This window comes from Schistocerca gregaria, chromosome 1 (assembly GCF_023897955.1).
Source record: "Schistocerca gregaria isolate iqSchGreg1 chromosome 1, iqSchGreg1.2, whole genome shotgun sequence".
Classification (NCBI taxonomy): domain Eukaryota; kingdom Metazoa; phylum Arthropoda; class Insecta; order Orthoptera; family Acrididae; genus Schistocerca; species Schistocerca gregaria.
Window position 1 is genome coordinate 301,192,185 of NC_064920.1, and position 19,331 is coordinate 301,211,515.

The 19,331-nt window shown below is 40.5% G+C and overlaps 1 protein-coding gene across 1 annotated transcript in view; it reads left to right on the top strand.

The window, feature by feature from the left end:
• The window catches only part of LOC126342104 (UDP-glucosyltransferase 2-like), a 136,282-nt gene extending 122,467 nt beyond the window's left edge, over positions 1-13,815 (top strand). Inside the window, exons 6-7 of the mRNA XM_050001826.1 lie at positions 4,989-5,208; positions 13,382-13,815. Of these exons, the coding sequence (XP_049857783.1) occupies positions 4,989-5,208; positions 13,382-13,658 (497 nt within the window). The 3' untranslated portion in view covers positions 13,659-13,815. The remainder of the gene's footprint in view (positions 1-4,988; positions 5,209-13,381) is intronic.
• Positions 13,816-19,331: the final 5,516 nt, after the last annotated feature.

Below are 19,331 nucleotides of genomic sequence, written 5' to 3' on the forward strand. Positions count from 1 at the left end.
GGTAATGCTTTTGACTGTGTAGGTCATAAAACTCTTCTGCAGAAAATAAAATGGTACAGTATTAAAGGTTTTCACCTTGCATAAATGGGGTCATATGTAAGAGGCGACTGTTGGGAAGGCAGAAGTAGAGGTAGTTCTGTGTCAGGAGATAATCTTCCAATTCACTCCTTGTCAGTTTCTCTCAGAAGAAAGGTGGTGAACTGTTATCACCAGTAAGCACAGTGAAAGAAGATTCAGAATTAGTTGTTTATTTCTTTATGTTACAAGCTGTGTCTTGAACAGCTGTTGACACTGGTTGCTGATGTCTATCAAGGTATTGCATCATAAGCAGCCTTTAAGTCCGCTCAAAGTAGCCGATGCTGTACACCCATTCCTCACCACCTGCTGCTAGGATGGTTGCTACACATGGTGGTTTTGGCACTCACCGTATCATGATGCTGCAGCCGTGAGAAGGAGGTGCATGTGTTGAATTTAACACATGCTGGTTTGAGAGCTGCTCTGTTCCATACCCCACTCTTGGTCATTCTTCATCGTCTGTTGAACCATGATGAGGGTTGTCATGTAGCCATGTAATAAGATGATCCTGGCCTGCTGATTAGGTAGGCCCTGGCCCACCCACTGAAGTATCACAAATGCTAGCTAGTGTCCTGAACCAGGATGAATAGGAAGACCCCACATCCACCCATCTCTGACAGTGGCAGACTGTGGTGTTGAACTCTGTGACTGGTGGTTAAGGCAAGGTAACCATCTCTCTCCACAGCAGCTGTCATTCCTCAGTAGCATGCAGGAAATCTAAAGCAGACTTGTGCCAGATGTCACTTTACTGAAATCAGGGAATTGAGTGCAAACATAACTATGCCATCAATCGATCTGACAAACTGCCTTACAAGTTAAAGTGCTAAGGTTTTTATGCAGCTAAGTGGTGGATAATGTTTACCTGAATCCCTTGTCATGACAACATAGATCTCGCTATTACAAAGGTGCCAGTGGTTCTGACTCAGCCATGCTTGCTTAAAGAGTTTGTTGTAGTATAAGACTGGTTTGTACAAGCTCTTGTATTAGCAGCAGCGTTTCTTTCAACATGTACTGAAGGTGATGTGATCCTGTCTAGTTGCTCTGCCTTCCACATTTCTGCTGAGGTCCAATGTTTAGCTCACTAGAAATGTTATTCTTTACACCTACCTTGTTTCAATGCTGTCATAACGTAAACAAGGTAGCTTTGCTCTGGGACTTAGAAAATTTTAACTCTTTGCTGCCTTGTACAAGGTTGCCACACAACATACCACTCTCCTCTAATACATTTTATGGCTCCTTGAAAAGGGTTAATTCTACTGATATAAACTGCTGAAATTCATTCTGGTAATTGTAAATTTATGTTTACAGATAACTTTACTTTGATCATCAGGTAAGGACCTGAAACTTCTTCAAAAACTTTCTCGGCTTACCCTTCAGAGTGTAAGCATTCTCAAGTAAGATTCATTGACCTATTCAATACAATGGTAAATTCCTCTTACTTAACCCTGCACGCTCTTGAAGTTCTAGTACTTTTGTGTTGGTCCATTTGACCTTTTTCTAGGCTTCTTTTCTAGGCAACTTTTGTTGAATCACATCAAACGGAGATGGCATCTTGTATCCATACACAACTTTGTAAGGTGATACTCCAGTTCATGTGTGAGTTTTTGACTTGTGGGCACTCACCACAAAATCTAAAAACACACCCCAGTCTAGATGTAGAGAATTCACATAATAGCTTAGCATCTTTGACATATTCCTATGAACTCTTTCCATGTGACCATTTGCCTATGGGTGGAATGGACTTGCACATAATTTCTTAGCTTTCAGTAAGTGACACAACTGCTTAATGTGATCATATATGAAATTTGTCCCTTGATCCATAATAATCTCTTGCAGTACCCCAAATTTAAGTATCTAATGATATATCATAGTGTGAGTTCCTGTGCTCACTTTCTCCTCTGGTATTGCTATCATTACTAAATACCTAGAGAAGTGTTCAATAATTGTTAATGCATACTTTTTACCTGAGTGAATCCTTGAAATGATCGCAAAACATTGGCTCCTATCATTTTAAATAAGTAATCAGACTCAGTTATTCTTTCTAATTGTATTTTTTGATGGCATTAATCCATATGTTGTGCATGTGGAACACAGTTCTTGACATACTGCTGAAAATCAGCGCAACTTGTCCTGCACCAGAACTTTCCTGTTACTCTTCTAGCCATTGTCCTTTTGTTTCCTTGACCAGATAACATATGATCACGTACTTGCTAGTAATATTCTGCCCACAAAGCTGCTGGAACTACACCACATGGTCCACACTTGATTGATCTTCACAATATCCCATTTTCTATGACAAGCTGTGGCTGTTTGCAGCATACCTGATACCCACTATCATTTGCTTTTGCTCTCTTCAGACCTTTCAGATCAAATCCAGAGACTTGCAGTATTCCTATAAAGTGTGCCAACATTTGTGGATTACATTATATTAAAATACATTTAGTTTCAAAGCCCATCTTGTAAGATGACTTGAAGGATCTTTTAACCCAAGTAGCCATTTTAAAGTCACATGATCAGTAATCACTGTGAATTAAGTCCATATAGATACCATCAAAAATAAGAAATATCATGGATTAGTATCAACATCTCCTTTTCAGTAGGAGAATAATTTTGCTTAGCCTTATTAGGCTGACAAGATGCATAAGCAAATGGGCATTCTTCCCCACCACTGATTTGCCCAGAACTGCTCCTAAAGCTGTACAACTTGCATCACACAACAATGAGAAATCTTTTGTTAAATATGGAAAATTCAAAACTGGATCTGATGTTAATATATCTTTTAAATTTTGAAATGCTGTCTGGTATTCAAATGTCCAGCCGAACACAACATCCTTTCACAGTAATTTTTTTAGTGGTTGTGTCACTTCAGAAAACCCCTTCATGAATGTTCTGTGGTAATTTGTTAAATCCAAGGAAAGATTGTAATTGTTTAATTGTCTGAGGTACCGGAAAGCAATGTACTGCTGATGTAAGGTGCAGATTTGTTTTTACTCCCTCTTGGCTAATTATATTCCCCCCATAGTTCACTTGCGATTGTGAAAAGAAACACTTTTCAATACAAAGCATAAGTCAAGCCTTTTCGTCCTGCCAAATACCATCTCCAAATGCTGAACATGCCCTTTTAGGCCTTTTGTGAATACAGTTATATCATCTAGATAGACCATGTATCTGTTTGGTTTTAAACCTCTGAGGATTCCATCCAATAAATGTTGAAACATAGCTGGCATGCTTTTCAATCCAAAAGGCATCCTATAATGGTGGTAGCAACCCGAAGACATGGTAAATCCTGTTTTATGTCTGTCGACAGTGTGTACCTCAATTTGATGATATTAACTTCTTAAAACTAGAATTGGAAAGAACATTCACTAACCTAAATTTTCCAACATTCAGTAATATTAGGGACCGGGTATACATCTGTTACTGTTTTTTCATTTATGAATCTATAGTCACAGCAAAACCAGTATTTCTTTGTTCTGTCTCATGAAATTTTTAATACAATTACTATACTCACAAACCATGGATATCACCATGTTCTGTTGTCCTGTCTGATAACAGCTGACCCACAGATTGCTCTACTAAAGGTTGTAAATGCTTAGGTACCGAACACTGTCTTTTAAACATTGGTGAATGATTGCCTGTTAGTATTATATGCTGTATGGCTGGTGTAGCAGGTAACATTCCTTGTGGACTGAACAAATCCTTATATCATTATAACACTGATTCCATTAATGATCTATCTTTACCCTTAAGATGCTTCACTTTTTCTCACAATGCAGATATGTTGACCATTAGCTCTAGACTACCTCGTATCCTATAATCCTGTATATTCTTCCTCTTCCATAACCTATAACATGGCTATCAGTAATCCCTTTGAAAGACTAACTTCATCTTCCCCAAAATTATTCAAGCTTATTGGCACCATAACCCTTAGTATTCCTTGTATGCATTATACACCTTTGTATGAGGAAGTGTTGTTCATTTAGCTGAATAAGTTTCATTTTTGAACGAGAGGTCAGAATATGGGATTCAACAGAGAGACTGGTAATAATTAAAGAGATGAAACTAGTGGCAGCATTCTAAAGTTTAATGAGGTATATGAGTGATTAAGTATGTATTTTATTTGTTTATTTATAATTGCTATGATTGCTACGATTGCTCGATGCAACTGTACTAGCTGCATCTGTAAACACTTTGTTTATATTAATTGGACAAAGCATTGTCAAAATATTAGCTTTTGAACCTTCATAAATTTACGATTTTTAAGAGAACAATAACTTTTATACCATTATATATTTTCTCGGTGCTTCTAGATAATTTAGCTTTACATATTTTTCTGTCCATGAGTGTCAACTCACACTTCTGTGTCACTCTTACTTCTGTTTTTATCAATTTTTCTCTGGAATATAAATTCCTCCAAGCATGAAAACATGGTCATATATGCACCTGCCAAGCGCTTGGGTTTTTCCAAGGTAACATAAATGCTAGCCACTTGCCACGGCCCTGTAGCAACCACTAGCCACATGCTCTGCGGCAGGAAATTGACACTTTAATCTCCCACCTGGTCAGAAGCCCAAGCCTGCCCAATACTCCAGTACAGGTCCTTCTTGTCCTCAATACTGTAACAAATAATAATAGTATTCATCTATCATGTTACAGGCAATATAAATAAAGTAAAAGTATTACAGTATAATGTGAAGACAGTGCTACAGGCTGCTACTGTTTTAATGAATTCAAAAGATCTTCACTCCCTTTTCTTCATGTCATGTTAACTGGCCAATCCTAAGACATGAAATATCAGTAACTTTCTGATCATATTCTGTTACCTTTGACTTCCCCTAGCCAGTATAATACTCTGAGGTCTGGCTAAATTGCTAAATCTGTTTAATACTAAAATACAGTTTATTTGTTCACAGCTCACCCTAATGTACGTGTGTTTGTGACACAAGGAGGACTACAGAGTATGAATGAAGCAGCATACTTTGGTGTGCCCACAGTAGGTATCCCTTTTCTTGGTGACCAGCCCCTCAATGTTGCTAAGATGGCTGCTTCAGGCATAGGCATACGTCTTGATGTCAAATATCTCACAAAGGAATCACTGCTACATGCAATCAAGACTGTTTTGGAAGAGTCTAGGTATGTATGAGTTATCCTGTATGCACTGATCACTCTAATTACTAACAGATACTTCTCTTTCTTTCTGTGTTTTCATTCAATAGGATCATTTGCAACAACCGTTTTTCATGATTAGTTTTAAACTTTCCTCTTCATTTCATCCCCATGAGTACCATGAGCATAATCAATAATTCATCTTGTACAATGAAAGTATTTTTGTTATCCTCTCTTACTGCATTGCTAATCACAAGGCCAGTTCAAAACAACCATACTTTGTGATCATTACTGTTTAATTCCCCCCCCCTCTTTATTTTCTTGTAGATACTATTATTATATTTCTGTTCGTTTACTTGCCTTAGTGCAATGGAGGTTTCCTATTGTAAATCTTGTTTTCCATACATTGTTGCTGCTGTTGTTATTATTATTGTAGTTGTAGTCTTCAGACAAAAGACTGGTTTGGTGCAACTCTCCACGCTACTCTATCCTGTGAAAGCCTCTTCATATCTGAGTAACTACTGCAACCTGCATTAATTTGAATCTTGTTATTGTATTAATCCCTTGGTTTCCCTCCACAATTCTTAACCATCATGTTTCCCTCCATTATATCTCAGGATGTATCATATCAACTAATCACCCCTTTTAATCAAGTTGTGCCATAAATTTCTTTTTTCCGTACTTTTATTGAATACCCCCTTTCTTTAGTTACAGGTGCTTGATCTACCCATCTAACCCTCAGCATTCTTCTGTGGCATCACATTTAAAAAACATCTATTCTCTTCTTATCTGAACCACTAATCATCCACATTTCAGTTCTGTACAGTACTGCATTCCAGCCACATACCCACACAAAATACTTCCAACTAATGCTTAAATTTATCTGATATGTTAACACATTTCTCTTTTTCAGGTGTGCTTTTTTTGGTATTGGCATGGCATTTCACATCCACTCTACTGGGGCCAACATAAGTTTTTTTGTTGCCCAGACAGGAAACTCATCTATTGCTTTTAGTGTCTCATTTCCTAATCTAATTCCCTCGGTATTGCCTGATTTAATTCGACCACATTCCATTACCTTTGTTTTTATTTTGTGGTGTTCAACTTTTTTTTTTTCAAGATATTTACATTTCAGAACTATACTGAAATTTTCTTACCATCCATCATTCATATGCCTGGTATCTTTCATATTAAGCATTTCCAAAAACTTGCTTTACTCCTTATGATGTCTGTCAAAATCATTCAGCATCCACAATATTCAAAATTATTTATCTAAAAGTAGGATTAAATAAGACACAAGATTTACTTACTTGATGTAATTTATTTTCTGTTTTGAAACTGACAGAACATCAAGTTCCTTTCTACAAAAGCTCCATGGGGCTTCCTCTTGTCACACATTAGATATATCATCTGTCAGAGACAGCAAAGGACCTAGAAGAGCAGTTGAATGGAATGGACAGTGTCTTGAAAGGAGGATATAAGATGAAAATCAACAAAAACAAAATGAGGATAATGGACCGTAGTTGCATTAAATCAGGTGATGCTGAGGAAATTAGATTAGGGAATAGAAAACACTTAAAGTAGTAGCTGAGTTTCGCTATTTGGGGAGCAAAATAACTGATGATGGTTGAAGTAGAGAGGATATAAAATGTAGACTGACTGTGGCAAGGAAAGCATTTCTGAAGAAGAGAAATTTGTTAACATTGAGTATAGATCTAAGTGTCAGGAAGTTCTTTCTGAAAGTATTTGTATTGAGTGTAGCCATGTATAGAAGTGAAACATGGATGATAAATAGTTTAGACAAGAAGAGAAGCTTTCAAAATGTGGTGCTATAGAAAAATGCTTAAGATTAGATGGGTATATCACATAACTAATGAGGAGGTGCTGTATAGATTTGGAGAGAAGAGGAATTCGTGGCACAACTTGACTATAAGAAGAGATCGGTTGGTAGGACACATTCTGAGGCATCAAAGGATCACCAATTTAGTATTGGAGGGAATCTTGGAGGGTAAAAATCCCAGAGGGAGACCAATGGATGAATACACTAAGCAGATTAAGAAGGATGTAGGTTGCAGTAGTATTCAGAAATGAAGAATCTTGCACAGGATAGAGTAGCATGGAGAGCTGCATCAAACCAGTCTCAAGACTGAAGACCATAACACCAACAACAACAGCAACAAAATTTCTCCCCAGATGTGCAAGAGCCTGCTGCCTGTGGGTGACATTGACCTTTCTATCGAGGGGCGCACAAACTGTTTCCATAAAGTGATCATACCATGCTTTCATAGTCCTTACCTGAGGCAGAGCTTCATGATACTCCATTCTTACCAGTATGCATCTCCATTGTAAATGCAATCATGCATTGTTTCCAAATAATTAGCAAATGGCATGATATCTGGAAGCATATGATAAAAGCTGATAACACAATGCCAGTCTGAAGAGCTCTGAGTTAACAATCAGTCCGTGGTTTCAAAATTATATGCTGTTACTTATTTAGAATAATGTTGTATATTGATGCAACAGCAAGTGTCACCAGAAATAAAATCTTTTGAGAGTAATGCTGCATCAAGCCATGAAAATGGAATAAAATAAATAGTTTTAGGGCCCTAAAGAAGACCACTGAAAGTTGATCAAATGGTTGTTTTAATTTTACTTTATTTCATTCTTATAGTAGGCAGTGGTATTATACCTAAAATGATTATATTCAACTTGACACTGCACATGAAAGCCCGTAACCAATCTGGCCACAGCTGTAAGCTAGTACTGCTAAGACAGATGGTTAAACCACTAACTGACCTCTCCCCTTTTGAGCATGTAATCACACCAAAATATCTTTGTTTTATACTAGCACCCAAAAAGCAAGAATTATCAACAACTGTGCCATCCATGGATTACTGAAACAAATAATCTGTTAATTTTGCACCATTTGAGATTTTTTTAACAACACAATGGAAAGCATATCTAAGTGACATTCAGATTATGAGCAACTGAATGTGATAACAGGAGAATTAGTGCTTCAGTCGACTGAGGGAGGTAGCCCAGTAGAAAGGTGCTAGACTTGGGTTTAGGAGCAATTGAATCTCTGTATGGACATCCCAATTTAAGTTTTATGTGAGGCTAATGTAAGAATGGTTCCTTACAGAAGGATGCAGAAGAGACATAATGTGTCAGAATTTTGCAGGCAATGTTATTTTCCATGAGCCATGGCATTTGTATATATCTAGTGAGTGGCAGGTCCTTAAGAGACAGGTGAAAACATATAAACATACAGCCTGAGATACAGTCCTTATGGATCAATGATTGTCAGTAGGAGACATTGCTTCTGGTAGCAAGTGCAAAATTCTCTATTGGTCGCCAATCATCTGGAATGTAATACAAGCAATAGCCTTCTGTATGTTCCCTCCACGCTTTTCATTACTTCTCAGATGCTCTCTGAATAGAGCAATTATGTCTTAGAAGGGTTCATGGATTGCCACATGACATATGAATTGAGACACCACAATATGGAAATCAGAGCTGTTTAAATGTTCAGACGACCACTGAAAGCTGGTTAAACATTGACTCGTGTGTCACTTTAGTTCACAGTGTGATGCAGCATCATACCGAAAAGTATTTTACTCAAGTAATTGAGCAAGCTGAGGTGCTGACAAAAGCACTGATCTTACATTTGGTCAGCCAAATTTGGGTTTCCCATAGTTTTTCTAATGCAGTCTGGGTGAATGTTAGGGTGTTTCTTATGAAAAGGCCACAACAAGTTTCCCACATCAATCACTCTTAACAGAACATTAAACTTTTCATTTCTACTTCAGATATATGCTATACTTCTTTAACCAAAAACTCTGAATCTTTAAGAACTTTTCAATAAAATTTGGTGACTTCTCAGTATTCATATAGAGAAAAGGTGGTCATAACTCCATTGCTGGTTGAATTGTTTGTTAGGTAAAAGCAACAAATTTTCATTTATTTGGAAATGTATGTAACTTGTTTGCAACCATATGCCTTGTTTACAATGAGTAAGATATTTTCAACAGTGTTGATAAATCAGTAGCATTTAGAAAGACCAACTACTAAATTAATGTCTTAAACATAAAATTTAATGTATTTGAATTGTACTATTGAGTAGTTTCTTAGAGGGCCATCATCAAACACTACCCATCCTCTCTTGCCTGCCCAAATAGCTGTTCTTAGAATATAAGTATAGGTTTCAGTGAGGATAAGGAATATGGTGAGATATTTATATTTAGTTCTTTGTTTCCATTAAATGAAGAGGCCAGAATATATAACTCTCAACAGCATGCATATCGGTTGACTCAACAACAAATGATGTGCTGTGTTACATGCTGGTAGACAATAATGTCTAAGGACAAAGGAACAAGGAAGAAAGTTCAAAGGCATGTATATTACATTGTTCATACGTATGTTTACCTAGAACCACAAACAAAACAGGGACTCATTGATTATTTCATTGGTACAGATGACAGCAACCATGAAAAATTCTATGAAAAGCATGTTACTTGCAATACCGTCTAAAAACCCATTTTGTATATCAGATCAACATCTACCAGATACAATGACATCACAGTCCAAATTATGAAGCTTTCACTGACTCATAACTGCCCACTGTAACAGATATCTACAACCACTTCTTAACTGCAAGCATTTTCCCTGAGGACTGGAAACAGGGACTAGTTAAGCCACTATCTATAAAGAACATTGACACAGCACTCCCCGACTATTGATCTAATTACATTCTTTTTGCACTGTCCAAGGTCTTAAAATATATAGTCCATGACTAGTTAACACATTACCTAACTATGAACACACTAACAGATGAATACCAATCAGCTTTCAGTTAGCATCGCAGCACAACATGTGCCTTAATAAAGATAAGAGATGACTTGAATCTTGCCAAGGATGCAAAAGAGGTGACTATCATGTGTTTCTTAATTTTTCAAAGCCTTTGACACTGTCAACTTCAGCATTTTATGTGCCACACTTAGCAGCCTAAATTGCTTGCCAAGTGCAGTGCAACAGTGATTTTGCTCATACCTGACGTCTGACCAGCAAAGTGTCATGTCCGTCACTATAAAGTCACAGTGGAGGCAGGTAGTGTCAGGTGTCCCTCAGGGTTTGGTATAAGGTTCTATATCCTTTTCATTGAACGTCAATGACATTTCATCAGTTTTGCCCCAATGCAAATACCATATGTACACTGATGATCTCTAGTTATCTTAGTGAAAAACCAATAACCCTGAAGAAAGCTATAGAGAATATCAATACTAACCGGTGTTTGCCATCAAAATAGGTGCAAAATATAGGGCTCAAGCTCAACTCGTCCAAAACCCATGTGGTACTGGTTGGTAAACCCAGGCTCATTAGCCCGAATTATTGGGAATCACTACCATCTTTAACCCTAAATGCAATAAATGTCAACTTCTCTCCTTCAGCAAAGAGTATAGGAGTAATAGTACACTGAAGCACCAAAGAAACTGGTGTAGGCATGTGTATCCAAACACAAATATGTAAACAGGCAAACTACAGTGCTGAGGTCAGCAATGCCTATATAAGAAACATGTGTGCAGTGCAGTTGTTAGATCACTTACCACTGCTACAATGGCAGTTTATCAAGATTTAACTGAGTTTGAATGTCGTTCTGTAGTTGGCATATGAGCAATGGGGCACAGCACCTCCTAGGTAGCAATGAAGTGGGGATTTTTCAGAATGACCATTTCATAAGTGTACTGTGAATATCAATAATCCAATAAAATATCAAATTTATGACACTGCTGGAAAAAGTTCCTGCAAGATTGGGGCAATGGTGACTGAAAAGAATTGTTCGACATGACAGAAGTGCTACCCTTCCGCAAACTGCTGCAGATTTTAATGCTGGGCCATCAACAAGCGTCAGTGTGTGAACCATTCAACAAAACATCATTGAATGGTCTTTTGGAGCTGAAGGTCCACTTGTATACGGCTGCATGATACAAAGATTTACACCTTGTCTGGGCTCATCAACACCAGCTTTGGGTTGTTGATGATTGAAAACATGTTGCCTGGTCAGACAAGTCTTGTTTCAAATTGTATTGACTGGATGGACATGTACAGGTATGGAGAAAACCTCCTGAATCCTTGGACCCTGCATGTCAGCCATGTCAGCAGAGGACTGCTCAAGCTGATGGAGGCTCTGTAATTTGTGGGGCATGTGCACTTGGAGCAATATGGGACTCTTGATACATCTAGATATGACTCTGAAAGGCAACACATATGTAAGCATCCTGTCTGATCACCTGCATCCATTCACGTTTATTGTGAATTTCTACAGACTTGGACAATTCCAGCAGGGCATTGCAACACCCCACACATCCAGAATTGCTACAGAGTGGCTCCACGAATACTCTACAGCTGACCACAAAGCTCCCCTGATGTGAACATTATTGAGCATATCTGGATTACTTGAAATGTACGTTGAGAAAAGATCTCCACCCCTCGTACTCTTACACATTTGTGGACAGCCCTGCAGCATTCATGGTGTCTAGTTCCCCCAGCACTACTTCAGACATTAGTTGAATCCGTGTCACATCATGCTATGGTACTTCTGCATGCTCACAGGGGCCCTACATGTTATTAGGCAGATATACCAGTTTCTTTGGCTCTTCAGTGTAGACAAAAATCTAAATTGGATCGAGCACATAACTGCAATGTGCAAGAAGGCATCAGCGTCACTCCATGCCCTACAAAAATATAAGAAGCTCTTCCCCCTTGACCTGAGAAAGAAAATTGTACAAACACTTATATTTCCAATCATTGATTACAGTGATGTTATCCTGCAAGACCTTTCTTAGGAAAACTCTCGGTACCTGGATTGTGAGTACCTGTGTTTGTTATATCTGTGGTGTTTGACTCTTTGATCACATTTCACCAATATATGCACAGCTATTTGGCTGTGTGCAGAGATTTCCATACCCTCTATCTTCTCAACTGTCTTATCAACATACACTATCGCCTGTATCTCTCCTCTTGTCTGAACAATGTGACAGAAACATGGCAGAAACACCAGTCCCATCAGAGTAAAATCCTTTCTGTCCCACTCCATCATTCCAGAACTTTCTTGAAATCCTTTTCAGTAGCAGGAATATGACTCTGGAATAACCTTCCACAGTATATTAGAGAACTGAATAACAACCCTAGCTTCAGAAGACAGTTAATAACAAGCTTACTAAGGCAACAATAATGATTACCTTGTCTCTGTATGCACTCATTACCTTTGTACATTCTTCTTTCCAGTCACATCTTCCTCATTTACCAGTATTCTTAACTGATGCAATCTCCTTAAATTTTCTTTCCCCAGGACTTGCTATACCAAAAAACATCTTTTTTGTACACCTATACATTCTTTTTATATCTGCAAGTATCATTATCATTATTCTAATTATTATTATTTCTATTACCATAATTATCATCATCATCATCACCACCACCACCACCACCTCACCACCACCACCACCACCACTATTAGTGGCAGTAGCGGTGGCATCAGTAGTACAAGTACTGCCATATTAACTGATCTTAGTCAGTATACTTACTTTGTTGCTATACACATTAAAATAATTTTGAAAGTATTTTTCATATTAAATCGTTATTTCTTAAAGTACTATAGGTGTAAAATGCTAGTCTGATATGACAGAGGGGTTGATGGCCCTAATCAGATCACATTAAATACACTAAATAAGATAAGAAAGTAACTTGCAAGCAACACTGCGTGTTAATTTTAGCTTCTTGTTACAAACCCAATAGTTGAGTTGAAATAAGATGATCCCTGACAGCTAGCTGGGCCGTTGTTAGCTTTCAACTGTGAAGTGCAAATGGTTGCAGATGAAAACACTAGCCATTTATAGAAATGTGACAAAACTGAGGCATTGTCATAGAGACATTTACAAAATGGCTTTATGTGATTGATTGAGGTGGGCGAATGAAGCTCCTACACCCAGCCCACTGCAGCTATCTGGGATCAGCTTACACTAACTCAATTATGGAGTATTGCTGCTCTTATAATTCCAATAAATAATGTGTCATATTTCAGTCTAAAGATTTGCTGATAAGTAAATAATGTTCACTGAATTATACAAATAATGTTCTTGCAAGTACAATAAAAATCTAAGCTTTTGTCCTATAATAGTAAAACAGTTCTCCCTGTGCACAGCTACAAGGAAAACATGCAGCAGTTGTCTGTCATCTATCGTGAGCACCAAGCGCCATCACTGGATCGAGCAGTATGGTGGCTGGAGTATGTGCTCCGCCACAACGGGACACGTCACATGCGCAGCCCATCACTTGACTTCAACTTCTGGCAGCTGTGGCTTATCGATGTGCTGTGTGTAATTGCTGCTATTGCATCAGTCATCTTTTTTATTTTATATGCTAGGTTACATAAACTGGCAGCAATGATCACATCAATGAAGAAATTAAAAAGTCATTAATGTGTACACACTTAAATAAACTAGTTCCTATTTATCTACCAAATGTACCTGTATTTCCACTATTTATGTGTAATATTTGTAGTTATAAACTACATCTGGTAAAACTGTTACTTAAAAATATTATTACTGTTGTAATAAAGTATTTCATATATTTTTTTGTTCACTGTGCTTCTGTATCATTCCAGTAAAAGAGTTCTTCGCCTATCTCCAGTCATTCTTAAAACAGACTACGACACCTGGAAAGTGCACCATCAAAAGAATGGAAGCTCACTCTTCCTCACTGTCCCTCCATACATTTTAGCCTTGCCCCCCCTCTCCCCTCTCTGGATACACATTCAACCCATATATTGCAAACATCACCTCTTCCTCCCTCCCAGCTCTCTGCTCATCTCATCCAACTCTGTATGTCCATTTACTCCTCCCTACTCTCTCTCTCCATCTCCTCTGACCCTCTCTCTGACCACATTCATCCCTCATCCATCTGCCTATATCAATCTCACCTTCCTCTGTCCATATCCTCCTAGTCCTCTTCCTTTTCCACCTGCCCATCAACCCTTTGCCTCTTGGAACTGCCTCCTGTATTTCCCCCTCTCAATGTACGTCTCCATCTCCTTCTCCCTCTGTCCATCACCATCCCAAACCCTCTGTCCATCTCCTCCTCCCCCTTTCCTCTGTCTATCTCATATTATACCTATCTCATTTTAACTTCTCATCAACCATACCTCTCTGCTCACGTGCACATCTGCACATGCAGCCCTTGAAAAGGGGGTCAATAAAGCAGGCCTATACGATACCCACACAACATGCTGCTCGTGCAGGCAGCCTACCTGACGTGTAGGCTTCACTGTATAGCAGGGCGTTAAGGTAGGCTGATACTACTTAAACACAATCCACATGTTGTACAGGGCAGCCTATATGACTGCACGCCAGGGACTGGAAAAAATACATTTTTGTCTGTAGCTCCATTTATCTTGGAACTAGGAGGTTAAGAGCCCCATGGTGCTAATACTCTGCGCACCTCATTCTCCCTCCCCTATCTGTCCACTGCCTCCTCCTCATCTTCCTTTTCCACTGTCACATTATCTCTCTAGGCTTTTTACCTGCTCTTTACCCATCTACACTTTTCCACCTGCATCCTGCATCTCCTCCTCAACCCCTCTCTTTGTCCATCTCCTCCTCCCCCTCTCTCAGTCCATCCCTAGCTTGCCCAATTATTGTCCATCTCCTCTGTTGCTCTCTCTGTCCATCTCATCCTCTACCACATCTCCTCCTCTCCCTTTCCTCATCCAGCTCCCCTATTTCTGCCAATCTCCTCCATCCCATCTTTCTCTGTCAATCCCTTCCTCCACATCCCTCTCTGTATTTACATCCCTTCCTGCCCACTCTCTCTCTACCTGTGTCCTTCCTCCCCCCTCTCTCCCTCTCCCCTCTTGCTCCCTCCCACTCTTCATCTCCTCCCATATCCTTCTCAACCTTCCCCCAGCCATGTTCATCTGCATATCTAGCCCCTGTAAAGAGGCTGATAAAGTAGGCTGGCACCACTCCCACTACTAATAAGTAGAATGCCCTGCAAAGCAGGTCAATAATGTTCCCATAAAACACACCTGTTGTGCAGAGCAGTCTGTATAGCACCAGTTTAGAAACACATGTCTGTATCTCCATAAATATTAGAGCTAGAGAATTATAAACTTCCCTTTGTTTGTCCTCTCAGGGAAAGGAGTGTGTGTGTGTGTGTGTGTGTGTGTGTGTGTGTGTGTAAGTGTGTGTGTGTGTGTGTGTGTGTGTGTGTGTGTGTGTAGACATATCCCCCCCCTCTCCCTACCCATTCACCCTGACTCGTCCACCCCCCCCCCCCCCCCCCTCACCTTATAAAGTTGGCTGGTACTGGTACTACTCACACAACACACTTCTTGCACAACACAGCTTATGCGCTGAGGGCTTGGAAACACTTATTTTTCCATGATACTTAGGCAGCCTGGCAAAGCCAATTGATACTGCTACATCACATCACTCCTGTTGTGCAGGACTGTTGATATGGCAGGGGCTTAAAAAACATCATGTGTCTGTACGTCCATAAATATTAGTGTGTTATGCCCATGTGTTGGTCATCTCTAGGCAAGGATTTTGTGTGCCAAATTTGAACCCCTTCAGTCTGGTGGCTGGGGAGAGTTCCCAGACATACATACATATTCTCAGCTTTAAATATATGTTTAAGACAAACCTTTTCCCCATAGCTTCATGTTCACAATGTACATGTTTGATACATGTACTGCACACACTTTCTCCTCCCATTCTATCTGTCCACCTCGTCCCCAACCCCGCCCCGTTCCTGATCCATTTCAATCTCCTCCTCGTACTGCCCCTCTGGCACTTTCTCCCCATCTCTCTCTGGCCACCTCCCCCCCCCCCCCCCCACCCCTCCCATGTCTGCCAATCTCCAGCTGTTCCCTCTCTCTGTCCATTCTCTTCTGCCTTCTGCCAGTCCATTCCCTCCTGCCTCCTCCTTCGCCCATCTCAACACTTCCCAAGGCATGCTCATCCATATGTAGCCCCTGCAAAGTAGATAGATAAAGCAGGGTGATACTAATCCAACACAACATGCCTGTTGTGCTTGGCAGTTTGCACTTCAGGAACTGGAAAATGGTTTCTTATCCCTGACGTGTAGTCTGCCCTGCAAGACAGGTTGATAAGGCAGGTGTACATGGGGAATCTCTCCTAAGAGTTGTCAGTTGCATTTCCTCTGCCATCTTTTTTCAACATTTAGCTGGAGTCGGCTTCAATGGAAAGTGTTGGCTGGTTCCCATTACAAACAAAATGATTTTTAAAGTGGAATTTTATCTGTCCATTAGACAATGTTGTCCAGAGTTGTCTAGTGCAATATTTCTTTGATCAACAGTAAAATATGAAGAATAAAGAGTACTCCAGCAGCAGCACCACCACACAGCCCTGGTTGACTGATACCACCACACAGAAGCGCTGCTCAGGCACTGCTGGAGTACTAACTATTTTTCATGTTTTAGTGGTTGGTTGGTTGGTTTGAGGTATAAATGAACCAAACTACAGGAACATCAGTCCCTTTTTCCTGATGCAAGTAAGGCTCAAGGTACAAAAAGACCCACAGTATATTTGAGAAAGTAAAAGGGGGAAAAGGAATGAGCAACCACACCTAAAAAGAAAACAAATGGAATGAACAAAAAATGGGGAAAACATAATACACCAAAAGTAAAAGTAGAAGAAGGTGTTAAAACCATAGAGCAGATAGTCTGAGCTGGCTGATCGCAATAATAAAATAGGATGAGCTAGCCACTCTGCAACACATTAAAACATCCACCCCAAAAAGCAAAGGGAAAACATGGCGGCTAAATGCCCACCCTTAGGTTGTACGATAAAAACCCCCTCTCATGAATAAAATGTAAAACTAAATCTGATGTTGAGGTATTGTCACCCAATATCAAAGGTAGGATGCTGGGAAGGTTAAAAGTCCACCACAGAGGAGCTAAAAGTGGGCAGTCCAGCAAGATGTGGACGACAGTCATATGTGAGCCACACTGAGGGGGGTCTTCGTGACGGAGGAGATAGCCATGTGTTAGCCACGTATGGCCAATGCGGAGCCATCACAGAACCACAGAGCCCCTGTGAGAGGCCCCACGGAGGACTTCCAGATGTTCGTAGTCTCCTTAATAGCAGGCAGTACTGAGATTATGCCATTCTGTCTCCAAAAGCTGAAAAACCTAGCGGCATAATTATGATTGTGGGTCAGTTACAGGGATGCCGATCTCCAGAAGCAGTTTCTGTGTTGCATGTTTGGAAAGCCTGTTGGCAAGTTCATTTCCTGAGATTCCGACATGGCCTGGGGTCCACACAAACACCATGGAATGACTGGACCATCCCAAGGCATAGATGGACTCCTGGATGGTCGCTGTCAAAGGATGGCATGACTGGACCATCCCAAGGCATAGATGGACTCCTGGATGGTCGCTGTCAAAGGATGGCAGGGGTAGCACTGGTCGATAGCTTGTAGGCTCCTCAAGGAGTCCGTATAGAGAGGAAACGATTTGTTAGGGCATGAATGGATGTGCTCAAGAGCATGAGAAAAGACCACCAGCTCTGCAGTGAAAACACTGCAGCCATCTGGAAAGGAGTGCTGGCCAACTATGTCCTCTATGAACATATGTGAAGCTAACGTGACCATCAGTCATTGAGCCATTGGTGTAAACCACTTCATGGTCCAGCACATGTCAAGAATTGAGAGGAAAAGACAGTGGAGAGCTACGGGGTTAAATGAGTCCTTAGGACCATGTGAAAGATATAGGCGAAGCTTCGGCCTAGGTGTACACCTTGGAGGTGTGTGTGAATGGACGTCGAGTTGGTAAAGGCAAGGACTCCAGTTCAGACAGAAGAGGTTCGATGCAAACTGCAATAGTAAGCCCTGATCTGGGCCTCCGACGCGGGGAATGAATGACCATGAGTGGGAAAAGGAGGCAGTAATTCAGATGCTCAGGAGAATTACAAAAGTGAGAAATGTAACTGGCGAGCAGTTGTGCGTGCCTAACCTTCAATGGAGGGACTCCGGCCTTCACCAGGATGCTGGTGACCAGACTTATCCTAAAAGCTCCTGTTGCCGGTCGAACACCACAGTGGTGCACTGAGTCGAGTAAATGCAACGCTGAGGGCACCACTGAACCATAAACCAGACTCCTCTGGTTAAGACAGGATTGAACAAGGGATCTGTAGACCTGCAGCAGCATAAAGCGATCTGCAGCCCAGTTGGTGTTGTTCAGGTGGTGGAGGGCATTGAAGTGCTGTCAGTGCTTCTGCTTCAACTGACATAGATGAGGAAGCCACATCAATTGTGCAACAAAAACCAGTATGTCTCCACTATAGTAAGTGGATCATCATTAAGGTAAAGTTCTGGTTCCAGATGAACAGTATGATGCCAACACAAGTGCATGAAACACGACTTCACACTGAAAACTGGAAGCCGTGGGCTAGAACCCATGACTGCACCTTGTGATTGGCTCCCTGTAGGCGCCACTCAGCAACACCAGTACTGGTGCAGCAGTATGAAATTCAAATGTCATCTGCATAAAGAGAAGGTGAGACGGATGGCTCAACAGCTGCTACTAGACCATTAATGGACACTAAAAATAGAGATACACTCAATACAGACCTCTGCGGGAACCCATTTTCCTGGATATGTGGGGAACTATGGGAAGCAACAACTTGGACATGAAAAGTACAGAGCGATAGGAAATTTTGGGTAAAAATCAAGAGCGGGCCCTGGGGACCCCTCTCATATAATGTGGCAAGGATATGATGTCACCAGGTTGTGTTGTAAGCTTTTCGTAAATCAAAAAAGACAACAACCAGGTGTTGGCATTTGGTACAGGCTGTTCGGATGGCAGACTCGAGGGAAACCAGATTATCAGAGGTAGTGCGTCCCTGGCGGAAACCACCCAGGCATGGAGCCAGTAGGCCACATGACTCCAGGATCCAACACAACCGCCAACTTACCATACATTCTAACAGCTTACAAAGAACGTTGGTGAGGCTGATGGGCCAATAGCTATCCACATCAAGGGGGTATCTGCTGGGTTTGAGTACTGGAATGATAGTGCTCTCTCACCATTGGGATGGAAAGACACCATCGCATCAGATCCAGCTGAAGGTGAT